We start from the raw sequence: 12,991 nt of genomic DNA on the forward strand, positions 1-12,991 counted from the left end.
CGAAAATTTACGCACTTTCAAGAAAAGTTCGTCTTTTGAGCTGTCGTTTTAAAGAGGTCCTTGGGCAAATTTGGATCTTTTTCTGAATGCCAAAGGTTCAGATCACAAGAGGGCCCTTTCCTTCCTTTATTTTCTGTCATTCATCTTCTCGGAAATGCAACCCGTCTCGGTGTGATTTACTTAATCCCCTTGTAAGTTTACCGTTGACAAATCAAACGAAATTTCCCTTGAAATGTTGTAATGGCATTTTACTTCATCTCAACCTACTAAGCTTAATAAACCAAATAAGACTATTATGAGTAGATATGTCGATTACGCTTCTAACTATGTCAATCAAAATTCACTTGACTGGCGTAAGGCTGTCACGATCATGTAACACCACAAGTAACATAAAGGAGATAAGGAGATATATCAGTGGAAACTTGCTGTGTTTTGGCAACGTGAACCTTCTTCAATTGAAAAACCATCTTTAAATTGAAAACAATTAAATTTTTAATCATTTTAATGTGGTATTTTTCAATCAATCACATCTTTCAAACACGAAAAAGAACCACAGTCACCAGAACGAAGAACCCTCTTAACTTTACCTGCTCATGTAATAGTTTGATCGTCCGGGTAAGTGTAGTCCTGAGAAGGACTGTTGTCGGTAGTGGTGACTGACATTTCGACAACAAAACTGAGCAGGTAAAACAGTAAATGGTTTGAACCCGGGGGTAACATGTAATAGTGTAGTTTGATCGTCCGGGTGAGTGTAGTCCTGAGAAGGACTGTTGTCGGTAGTGGTGACTGACGTTTCGACAACCTGAGCGGAAGTCATCATCAGAGTCAAGTGACTCCTTGACTCTGACTCTGGCTTGACTCTGATGATGACTTCCGCTCAGGTTCGACAACAACCGCTTACAGAATTTCTTCCTTTGACTTCGCTGACGAATTCATTGACCGTGTCTGTCGGATCTAGGCTATATTCCATATATTCCATATATTTTTTTTTTTGCCATATACGACATTTACACATGGAAAAAAAAAATGAAGAAAATTGATGACAGAAAATAAATGGCGAGAAAACCTGAAAGAAACCACGAGGCTTATAACAAGTCAGGTTTTCTCACTTAAAATAACTAATCTTATATTAGAATTACAATATGGACTTATGGTAATTAACTTTGACCGCGCACACGTACACACACACACACACGCACACACATATTAAGTAAGTTAGTTAAGAATTACTGCCTTACAGAAGCTAATACTTAGAGAGAAGAAATTCCTTAAGCTTTCTTTTAAAAGAAGCAGAGGAGGGAGAACTAGTTGTGTCAGAATTTAACGAATTATAAAAGTTTGGACCTTGAAAGTAAATTGAAAACTTCCTGGTGTTCGTTCTGCACAGTGGCAAACGGAAGGACTGAGCATTCCTAGTATTATAATTGTGGATTTGACTATTCAGTAAAAAAAAGTTATTGAATTTGGAAGGGAGTGTAGAGTTCTCGAATGAAAACATAAAAGTACCTATTATTATATTAGCTAGCTCCTATATATATATATATATATATATATATATATATAACTAACTGCAGACAGTACTGTTTCGGCCTTCTGGGCCTCATCAGTGCAGTGCTGATGCTAGGATGGAGGTAAGGCAATATAGCCACCCCAAGTGATCTCACACATGTGGGATAACTTAAGCCATGCCAGAGTGCTCAAACTAGAAAAACTAGTGAGCATGCATAATATACATACATACATATATATACATACATACATACATACATACATACATATATATATATATATATATATATATATATATGTCTATATATATATATACATACATATATGTATGTATATATATGTATATATCTTAGTAGACGTTTTGGTGTGTAGTATCGCTGAGTATTTATGCGAGTTGTGCCGAGTTTTGTCGAGCCCGCAGGGTGAGTTAAAATACAATAAACGAGTTAAAATACTCTGCGATACTACAAACCAAAACGCGTATTAAGTTATTTATTATCCAACTGCTTTATTTTTTTAACGAAGTGCCATATTTAGAAGTTTTTTAGGGGTCATTTCAAAAAAGGTCGAGCATTTGGAACTATTGCTCCCGGTAATACATCAATCTTTTACACACCGTTGGGGGTTCTCTTTGCAGTAAGAGAACAACTCTGGAAAAATCTCATTAGTTTTTCCATTAAGAAGAGTGATTGAAAGTCTCGGCAAGTTAATTTGAACTGCAGAGCGAAGAGGCGCCCAACAGGTAACGGAGGTAAGAAAATCTAAGAGAACTCAATCGTTAAAGCTCTTGTAAAAACCAAATATCATTCTTATTTAGTAACAAAGGATCAACTGTCAGTTTACTGATAAACAAACCGAACGAAACAAATCGCGGCAGATATGCAACTTTGTTAAAAGTTATTTTCCAGAATTTAAGAAGTGGAAGCGTAAAATGGATGTAGCGTTGCATGTTCGTCGAAAGAATTTCGCTTAGAATTTTTCTCTTTTTAATCAGATATGGGTAGTTCTCATGAATTCTCTTATTTTCGCTTTAGGAAATTTGGCATAAACAGTTTTCCTATCCCTATTTTCCAAACAGGTGGCTTGGGCGCGAAAGGCCAGAGAGTAACAAGAAACTGTTATAAGACGTCACTCTATTGGTAAGAATATGTTTTCTTGTGTCCTTCCTGTCAAATAGATGTTTAGCAACCAAAAAGTGGCAATTATAAAACTTTCTGTTTATGAAATGGTTCAAGACGAAGATTGGTTTCGTTGATCCAATGAAACATATAGTAATATAAGCGTAATCAAATTTGCTAAACCTGCGATTTCGCTTTCTCCAACACAGTCAACCCAAACAGTAAAATGTATATATGACGCACTATACAACTCGCTGTAAAACACCTCGAGTTTTTCCATGCGCTATGAAATATTTGATCGAAAGTTGCTGAGAATACTCGAGGATTAGAAGTTTTCGAAGGGGAATCATTTTTGAAGTGGAACATATCTTCAGATAAGTACGAATTCTTGGAGGAAGCAACGTTTTTGACAGGAAGCTACCTTAAAGTGTACATTATTTGCCATGTGGCGTCTGCGCAACAGCTTTATGTAACATTGCAATCATTCGTCAACTCAGACATCCGTAGGAGAGGCTTGGAAGGTCCACAATTAAACCTGCCCTCGCAAAGGGTCACGTGTGCTTTGATAAAAGGATTTCCGCACCTGAGAAGTGATAACCGCGTTGGGAACAACGTAATACCAGTATTATAGCATGGTATAAGGGGAGAATAAGTGGGGCAGCCAGTAGTAATACTCACGGCCCTTGCCTGAACGTGCACCGTGTCCTGAATGTGGAAGAATCGTCAAACATGCAAGTGGAAGACTGGTGACGAACAGAATCCTTTAAAGCAAAGAATAAAGAAATGACGTATTTTGCATTAAAATGTGGTGGAAAGGAACTCCATCCAAATCGAGGAAAAATGAACAATTCAGTATATTTTTAAGATATTTCAATTGTCACTTCTGCCTCACGTACTAATCGCAAAATAAAACGTCGTGAAGTCGCAAATCAGAATGCATTTATGAAATATAAGTTTTGATAAGACAGATGTAATACAGAGCAAAGAACGAAATTGCTAATGTAATTATATTTCTATCTCCAAATGTTAGCTGGGCTGCATTAGTGTACAGCTCCATGGAAATACACCAACTATGCTTGTACACAGAGGAATATTTGAACACCATAGTGAATCTAGTACTCTGGAGTCCCGCGCTTTTTTTTTCTCTTGTGAAGAAAAATAAATGAATAGTTAGGTACCTAGCTAATGAAGGGATATAAGATATGTTATTTTTCGTTGCTAAATTGAAACTGACCTTCACGAATTATTAATTAGAAAGCAAGATGACGCCCTTCTAAAAAGACATTAGAGTGCATAGTAAACTTTTGAAACATTGCAAAGGTTTTCACTACATTATAATTAAAGAGCTCATACTCGGATTAAAAAACTATACGAACGATGGAGGTAAAAAATCGGCGCACGAATTTAGGATAATTGCTTTAAAATTAATTCAAATATTGATATTCTATACGATAGGTGATAAAATCGATTTATCATTAAATGAATTTCTCTTTTACTTTGTTTTATCCGTTCTCAGAAACTATGGTTGTAATGGAACCTGTGCTCCTCATGGCACTGTTTTTGGTAATTTGTTTAAAAGCATTTAATGGAAATTCCGGTGCATTAGCTACACAAGGTGGGAAATGAAGTTGTTGTTGCTACTTTAACGAAGGGTTCTCTTGGCCAAATCAGAGGGGATCATTGCTCTAATATGATGAGTTGTTTCCTTTATGGGAAACGGAACACTAACTTAAATTTTCCTTGATGTAATATGTTGCTTTGCAACTCGTAACGCCAAACCGGTACATAAGAAGCACAAATTGACATAGTAATCGATCAAATCTATCATAGCTTTTTATTCAGTCTGGTTTTTCATGAACACTTCAACATTGTTTACGTAATTAGCACAATATCAATGTCATCATCATCACCATCATGATCATTATTATTTTCCTTTAATCATTTTTACCAAAAAAAGTAGATGCCGTAATAGTGATAATAATATTAATGACAATAATAGTAAATAATAATAACAATAATAATGATTATAATAATAGTAATATACATTATAATAATGATGTACTGCTACTACTATTTCTCCAGAATGTGGCGTTTTGGTAAACAGCACATTGAAAAGTCGTGGATATCCATTTACCTATCCAGCAGATATGGATTGTGAATACTCTGTTCCTATTCCACCCGGAGGGCCAATGGAAATATATTTCGTCGACTTTGACGTGGAGTTTCACCCATCATGCAGGCAAGATAGTCCTCGAATTAAACATTTTTCATTGTAGGCAGCCGGTCCAAGAGTTCTGTGTCCCCCATTATGTTTTGAATGCTATTCGTATTTGCAAAATGAGCGTAATAAAAAAATCAAACTAAGGCAGATAATGCAGCTGAAGCTAACTTTACAGCACTCGTTCAAAAAATGCAAGGAAAAATATGAAACCTACGCATCCTAGCTTAGACAAAAAAAATCGTCCGTAATTTTCGTCCCTTTTCTCTTTATTAGAAACGATAAATAAATTTGGTAGCTTCATCCTTAGCTGTGTCTCGTGGTTTCAAATTAGCGTAACGATTTTTAACGTCGTTTCAACCATCAGTGGATCTTTAAAATTGGATTACATTTTTTCATTCTATCTTTTTGAAGAGTAATTATAGTCGAGTAGACTCGACCAAGGATGCTACGTTTTTTTCTGTGCAAAAAATCTTCAATTAATGTTCTCTTCAATATAGTTATGACTTTGTGAAGATTGGTAATGATCAGAACTATACCTTTGGAAAATACTGTGGACGGAGGACTGGACAGACAGTTGTAGTTTATGGAAACTTCGCCTTGGTAACATTCCATTCAGACTTCGTTGTCAAAAAGAGAGGATTCTTCTTCCGTTTCAAAACGGTTCTCGCTGGTTTGTATAGTTGTCTCCTAAAATTTTTAATGAAGTGGTGAGAGTGTGATGTTATCTAAGAGAGAAAAACAAAATAACTATATAACTGAACTTGTTCTTTGTCAGCGGCATTAACGAACCTCTCATGGATGATGTCAACTATTCACAGGATTTCGAGTGCAATTTGGGAAAAAATCAGCACGAGTAATTTTTTTTAAGGCTAACCAAATTGCATGACTCTTACGACGAGTTCAATTCGTAATGTATGAAAACCTTACGAGTACTGATTTCTGACGAGAAATATCATGCGATTACTGATTTTTAATATACATGCAAATATTTGATTCTGTTTTCCGCTCAGCCATGGTTACTGTTCTTTGGTGCGGCTTCTTTCCTTCGTGTTTTTGTTGGAGTCGTTGGGATTTTCCCTCAAGAATTAGCTTCGAACATTTAAAATTTCTGTAGGAATAATTGAGAATTTGCAATCTTTCTCAGCCAGAACTCGCTTTACACGACTGCTATCACGCTCGTAATTTAATGATTAAATTACGAGTGTGTACGAACGGTTACGCAGGCTCCGAGAGAATTTTGTCCACGGCGTCCAGTTCTTACGTTTTGTCACTTTTATCATGATCGTTTTTGGGAACCCAAGACGTTCCGACATTAAACCAGCTGTTTCTAATTTTTTAGGAGTTTTTGTTCTGAATCAAAACGTTGTTATTTTCTCCTAACCTGTCCGACATTTTGTTTTGTTGTACTTTCGCGACTCTCCAACCAATCAATTGGATTCTAACGTTCTCTGCACCCAATTCTAACTTTCTGCACTATATGGGATAAATTGAAGTGGCCTAAACAAATAGACAAGCTGAAATGTTTGCATGTATATTTATTCGCCGAAGGAGAAATGAATATTGTTGAGTAATCCACGAGACGAAGTCGGGGGAATTATTCAATACTATTGAATGAGTGTGAGGCGAATAATTGTAATAGCAAATTGCTAAGGAGCTTTCGAATTCCGTTCTTAATTCATCGTGTTGCTGAAATCATTCTGTAAATAAAAAAAAACTTGCATATCTTTTGTTATAATTTTTTTAATTTCTTGTATCAATATAAACAGTCAGTTTCCACAAGAATTTAACAGCGGAAAAGACCTATTTGACTTATGAGAAGTTTTGCCAAAAACAAAGCTGCAACTTTTGTTTTTCGGAATTTTTTTTCTATCACGTTTCTGTCTTCCTCGGTAACTTTGCTAAACACGAGGCAGCCATTTTTAAATTAAGCGCCAATGTTATAATCACCTCACACGAGGTGATTATTTAACAAATAGAGAAGCCTTGACTGTGCTCTGTTCTGTTATAAAGCACGCAGGAAGCGGCTGGAGCACGAAAGAAGTGTAGGGAAAAACACGAGACGTAGTCGAGTGTTTCTCCCCACTTCTCTTCTCTAGCCTTTCAGTTCTATAATGGGTCAAATTACACCTCTGTTGCCTTCAACAAGTATGGATATGATACGAGAGATTTCACTGTGATTTCTAGAGGTAAGGAAATTTCTGAGTGAAATGAGGTTCCAAAAACTCTACCCATCGAATCGAACCTGTATTAAGCAGTACTCGTGGTTTGCGAAATGAACTTAACTTATTTTCCTCCACACTCAGATTCAACTTGACAGCGCTTTGCTCTCTACTTCATATCAATGTTGTTTAAAACAGGAGTTCATTGATCCAAGGATTTAATTTAATCAGTTTTGCTAGTTTGCCTTTCCTATACTTTCCTTTCTTTCTTTCAGATTGTGGACATGCCTGTTCTCCGAGGTTCAACAGTCGCATTCGAAATGAACTCTTCTGTGAAAACGTGACAGCAACACAACTTAAGATGTGTCTTTCACCGTTGACGGAAACATTGTAAGAGACTATAAAAATAAGGCACAAACAAGCTTATTAGGGCTAAGCTCAGTTCTGATTGACAATGCACTAAAGTTCGGGGCACTTGCACACCGGCATATGAACCCTAATTAGACTACATTGTTTAAAACTGGACTCATTACATACTAGGCTAATAATTATCAGTGCTTATGTATCGATAAGATGCCTTACGTCCGCTTTTTTTTTATTATTTTTTTTATAACTCGTGCATACTCCTTAATTTGTTTATGACCAGAATTCCTGAGTTTGTGGCTGCTTCTAACTGTTCATAAGCCAGTAAAGAAAATGCAATTTGCCTCGGTGTGGCAGGAAAATTTTCCGTTTTTTCTTGGGGCTGTCCCCGCCTTGACCTGCACCTCTATTTACAGAACATTTTATTCAAGCAACCTATCCAATCTTCTGGCTAGTACGTTTCTTGGCCTTATAGAGCTAAGAAATCTGTAAGTAAGAATTTCCCATAATGTAGAGGCGACAATTGCTCTTTTCTTATTTTTTTGAGGTGCAGAAAGCCCGAATTAGTTGACTCGCAAGATACTGTAATTTGATAAATAATGCTAATTGAACTGAGTGGAGTGCAATTTGGGCTGAAATCATATGCTTGATTTCAAAATTGAACGAGCGCGCAACGCGAGTTCGATTTGAAATCACAAGTATGATTTCAGACTAAAATTGCACGACACGAGGTTCAGTTACCACTTTATTAAATCCATTTTGAAATTGTCCAAATACAAGACTTGGTCAGTTCAAATATTTTATTGATGCAGTACTGAGCTGGTTGGAAATTAAATTCATCCATTTTTGGAGGGGAAGAAATAAGAGTTTTGGAAACAGAAGTTGCAAAATTTGCCGCATGATACTCTTTGTCTTTTATTTTCCTGCAATTTCATTGATTACTTTAAAAAAGCCTTGAAATCTGACTGGTTGTTTTGTTTTTAGTGTAGCCTCCTCATTGGCTGGGAAAAAGGTGCGATTTAAAGCAAAAAATGGTGCGATTCGTGAATACCTGATGGAATGTTCACCAACTTAATCGGTCTAAGCTCTTTGCAAAAACAGTCTAATCTAAAATTTATCACGTTTTGACAACCAACCAAACATTTTTTCCACGTAGTTGCATGTGATCGTTGGGGGAAATACCCGATCCTATACCATTAAATCCTTGGCCTACGTTGGAGAGGTTGGATTGGTTAAGTTTTAGCTAGCGGCCTATGGAACACCTTATTCTAGTTATAAACATGAAAATGGGAACACTCTCAACGACCGTTTTCAAGGGCAACAGTTAATCTTGTGATACTTCTGGTGATAAATTGCCTTTACAGTACTTTGTCTGGAAACAACATAACCTCTCTACCTGGGGGAATATTTGTTGACTTAATCAATTTGAGCACACTGTAAGTACGAAAAAAATAGATTCTCGTCTTCGTTGTCTTTATTTGTTTGTTTGTTTTTCATTATTTATATATGCGTATACATATGTGTGTGTGTGTGTATAAATTTACATATATATATATCCCCAGTTCTTTTACCCTAAAATTATCATTAGAACTCAAGGACCCAAACTATAGCGATGAATAGTTCATTGACCGATGTCAATTGAAGGCTTTATAAAATAAGGAAAATAGCGATGATCAATACCTTCTATTCGTCTTAGTCGGTGTTTTCTTGTCTTGGTATAATTTTGCATTGCACATGCTTACTCCCCATGATTCAAACTAACTAGTAACTAGCTTATAGCGTGCACAAATTAAAAACTGGCGGCTTTTTCTATATGATGGGAGCTCACCTGAGAGGTAAATCGTAATTTTCTCGCGAACTTGTATGGTGACCTATCATTTTACATGTTTTTCCCTTTCTTGTAATCGAGCTAATACTATTTTTCCTTAAAAAAAATATTTTTCAGTGTATCAAATGATTTCGGAAAGAAGAATTTAGCAAATATTCGTAAATAAGAGTTTCTACAAAGAACCGTTGCTCCTTAAAGAGGTCAAGAGCCCTCCTTTTTTATTTGAAAACTTTAATTTGCCATAAGATAAAAAAACCAATGGGCAAAGTTTGAAAAAATTTTACTGCAACCACTATTTCAGAGGAATGACCGTAAAAAATTAACCTCAGGGTAGATGAAAAAAGGGTTTTTTGAAAATATCAGCTATTGAAATATCAACTAATAAAACAAGCTTCCTTCAGTGGGTCGGTGTTTTTTCAGGGAACTGGTGGATAATTATATAGCGTTTTTACCTGAGGGATTGTTTGACAACTTGATCAACCTGTACTGGCTGTGAGTTAACACGAGTTTATCTAGCTTATCTAATAAATTTGAGAGGCTTGCCCAGTATGAACCAAGAGATCAGCCTGAAGTTATTGGGAGAAGGTAACTCTGAATTGCACTTGCTCATTGCCTGTAATTTCACACTTCGTTAGCTTGACACCTTGAAAATGGCGGATTTTTTTCTTTGGTCGCATTTTCCTAGTATAATAAATGTTTTTTTCTACTCAAAAACGAGCACGGTAACCTCAAATGGATTTTTTGCTTTCTTGGAATCGAGGAAATACTTTTTCCTCACAGGAAATTTGAATAGATCGATTGTTAATTAAAATTACTTTAATGAGTCGATGTTTGTTTAGGGAACTAAAGGCTAATAGCATAACGTTTTTACCTGAGGGATTGTTTGACAAATTGATCAACCTGCAACACCTGTGAGTCAACACGAGTTTGTCTAGCTTTTCTAAAAATTTAGAGGCTTGCTCTGTAAGAGCCAAGAATCAGCCTAACTGATATTATAGTGAAAACTTTAGGGCTGAAACTTAACAATAATGAGGATAAGTTCATTTACTGACATCATATTTCGCTTTTTGTTGCAATTAAAGCAGTCGTTTTTTATCAAACCCAAGAAGAACAACGATCAATAGCATTCGGCGGTCGTCTTGGTGGCTTTTTATTTTAATGATTATCCTTTTTGTGTTGTGATTTGTACCCTTTAAAAGGTAATTCCGTAATTTTACATTGCATATACTTTACAAATAGCGTGCACATTAAAGCAATGACAGCCTTTTCTGTATAGTCGGATTTTCCCCCCCCCAAAAATTACATCGTCCTTTTTACTTGCAAACAGGGGCAGTGACCAAAAATGTTCTTTTCCCTTGGAATTAAGGAAATAATCTTTTTCGATTAAAAAAATACGAACCCATTCTCAATGTAGAAAAAGTTAACAATTTTTTAGAAAGGCGTCTTTAGCAAGTACTCAATAATAACTACACAAGAAATAATCACACGTAAAAAATAAGCTCATAGAAAATTTGAATAGATCAACTGATAAATTAACTTAATTTAATGAGTATATCTTTTTACAGGGTGCTGGTGGATAATAATATAGCCTTTTTACCCGAGCGATTGTTTGACAACTTGATCAACTTGGAAGAGCTGTGAGTTGACACGAGATTGTCTAGCTTATCTAATAAACATGAGAGGCTGCCACTGTAAGAACCAAGAGATCACAATGCAATTATTCTGAGGACTCAAGGACTCAAACTTAGCAATAGTGATGATAAGTATATTAACTGGCTTAAACCTTTGCTTTCTTTATTCAATGCAGTCATTTTTGATCGAACCTTAAAATGATGGTGATCAATACTATCCAGCCGTCTTCTTAGAGGTCTTTTTTTATAATGAAAATCCTTTTTTGTTGTGATTTGTGCCCTCTATAAGGTCATTCCGTAACGTTTCATTGCTCTTACTTACCGTACAACTAGCGTGCACCTTAAAATATGGCGGCTTTTTCTTCATAGTCGGACTTTCCCAAAAAAGTAAATCGTCCTTCTTTCTTGCAAACAGGTGCGGTGACCGAAAATATTTTTTCCTTTCTTGGAATTAAGGAAATACTCTTTTTGATTAAAAGTACAAATCCATTCTCAGAGGAATAACCAACCGCAAAAAATCAATTAAAAGAATATTTGAATAGACCAATCATGAAAAAACTTACCTTAATGAGTCAATATTTTTACAGGATACTGGTAGATAATAATAATACCTTTTTACCTGAGCGATTGATTCACAACTTGATCAACCTGGAATTTCTGTGAGTTAACACTAGTTTGACTAGCTTATCTAATAAACTTAAGAGGATACCACTGTAAGAACCAAGAGATCAGAATGCAATTATTATGGGGACTCAAGGACTCAAACTTAGCAATAGTGATGTATAAGTATATTAGCTGACGTCAATCTCTGCGGGCGGCTTTTTCTTTTTAGTCGGATTTTTCCAAAAAGGTAAATGGTCCTTCGTACTTTCAAACAGATGCGGTGACCGAAAATGTTTTTTCCTTTCTTGGAATTAAGGAAAATGCTCGTTTTGATGAAAAATACAAACCCATTCTAAATGTAGAAAAAGTTAACAATTTTTTGGAAAGTTGTTTTTAGCAAGTACTCAAAATATTATTGTCCTAAAATTATAAGACTTATTTGGCTGCCGATACAGAACTGCTGCTCCTTAACAAACTCTAAAACTCTCTTTGTATGTATGAAAACTGTATCTTGTCAAATGATAGAAAAAACCAATAGGTTAAGTTTGAAAAAGATATGATATGAATCATAATGATAATCAATAGCATCCAGTCGTCGTATTGTTTCCTTTTTTTTTCTTTTTGTGGTGTAATTTGTGACCTTTTATGAGTCATTTCGTAATTCTACATTGCACATACTTACTGTTTTACAGCTATCTATCTATAATGAGTCGATGTTTTAACAGGACGCTAGTGGGTTTTAATATAACCTTCTTACCTGAGCGATGGTTTGACTACTTGATCAACCTAATATGGCTGTGAGTTAACACGAGTTTGTCTAGCCTATCTAATAAGCTTGAGAGGCTTTCTTCTTAAGAACCATCGATTGATGAAACTGAAATAATTGTGAGAAATCAGGGACTCAAACTTAACAATAGTGATGATCAGCTAATTTACTCATGTCAATTCTCGCTTAATTTGATTCCAACCTAACAATGGATATGATTGATACAGACGAGTTCTGAAAATCTTGAGTAGCTGAAGGTTGGATTGGTCGCCTCTAATTTTTATGAAAATTTTTACTCAAAATCCGTTAATTTCCGTTGGTTTGTTAGTGCCAGCTTTGTTTTCTGCTAAAACTCTAATCATTTGAAAGTTTACTAATTCCTCTGCAAAGGAAATTGATATTCTGATGCTCTCACGTTGATTTATTGCGTTTTTTAGTGATTTGGACTCAAACTTTACAGAAGTGATAATCAGTCTATTTACTGACGCCAATGTTTGCTTTTTCTATCGATAGGAATCGATTTTCCTTAAACTTAATGATAATCAATACAATTCGAATCGATAGTGGAGTCGCTCTCTCTTTATTTCATTGTTTCGTATTTTCCGATGCAACTTTGTGCTGCTTTACAAATAACTCGTACGATTACTTAACAAAGCAACAGACAGAAAACGCTAATTAATAGTTGATGTTTCCACAGAGATCTATCGTCAAACCACATAACAAATCTACCCGAGAGATTGTTTGCAAACTTGACTAGCTTGGAATACCTGTGCGTTAAAAAAAAGTTGGTTAT

The 12,991-nt window shown here is 35.6% G+C and overlaps 1 protein-coding gene across 1 annotated transcript; it reads left to right on the top strand.

Annotated features, from left to right (window-relative positions):
* The first annotated feature begins 2,519 nt into the window (after positions 1 to 2,519).
* LOC113676631 (CUB and peptidase domain-containing protein 2) lies at positions 2,520 to 5,033 on the top strand. Its single transcript, XM_089211391.1, has 3 exons — positions 2,520 to 2,648; positions 4,144 to 4,242; positions 4,710 to 5,033. Exons 2-3 carry the CDS (start codon positions 4,149 to 4,151, stop codon positions 4,901 to 4,903), a joined length of 288 nt encoding a protein of 95 aa, XP_089067517.1. The 5' UTR covers positions 2,520 to 2,648; positions 4,144 to 4,148; the 3' UTR covers positions 4,904 to 5,033.
* The last annotated feature ends 7,958 nt before the right edge of the window (positions 5,034 to 12,991 follow it).

Source organism: Pocillopora damicornis, chromosome 7, assembly GCF_964200805.1.
Source record: "Pocillopora damicornis chromosome 7, jaPocDami1.2, whole genome shotgun sequence".
Taxonomy (NCBI): domain Eukaryota; kingdom Metazoa; phylum Cnidaria; class Anthozoa; order Scleractinia; family Pocilloporidae; genus Pocillopora; species Pocillopora damicornis.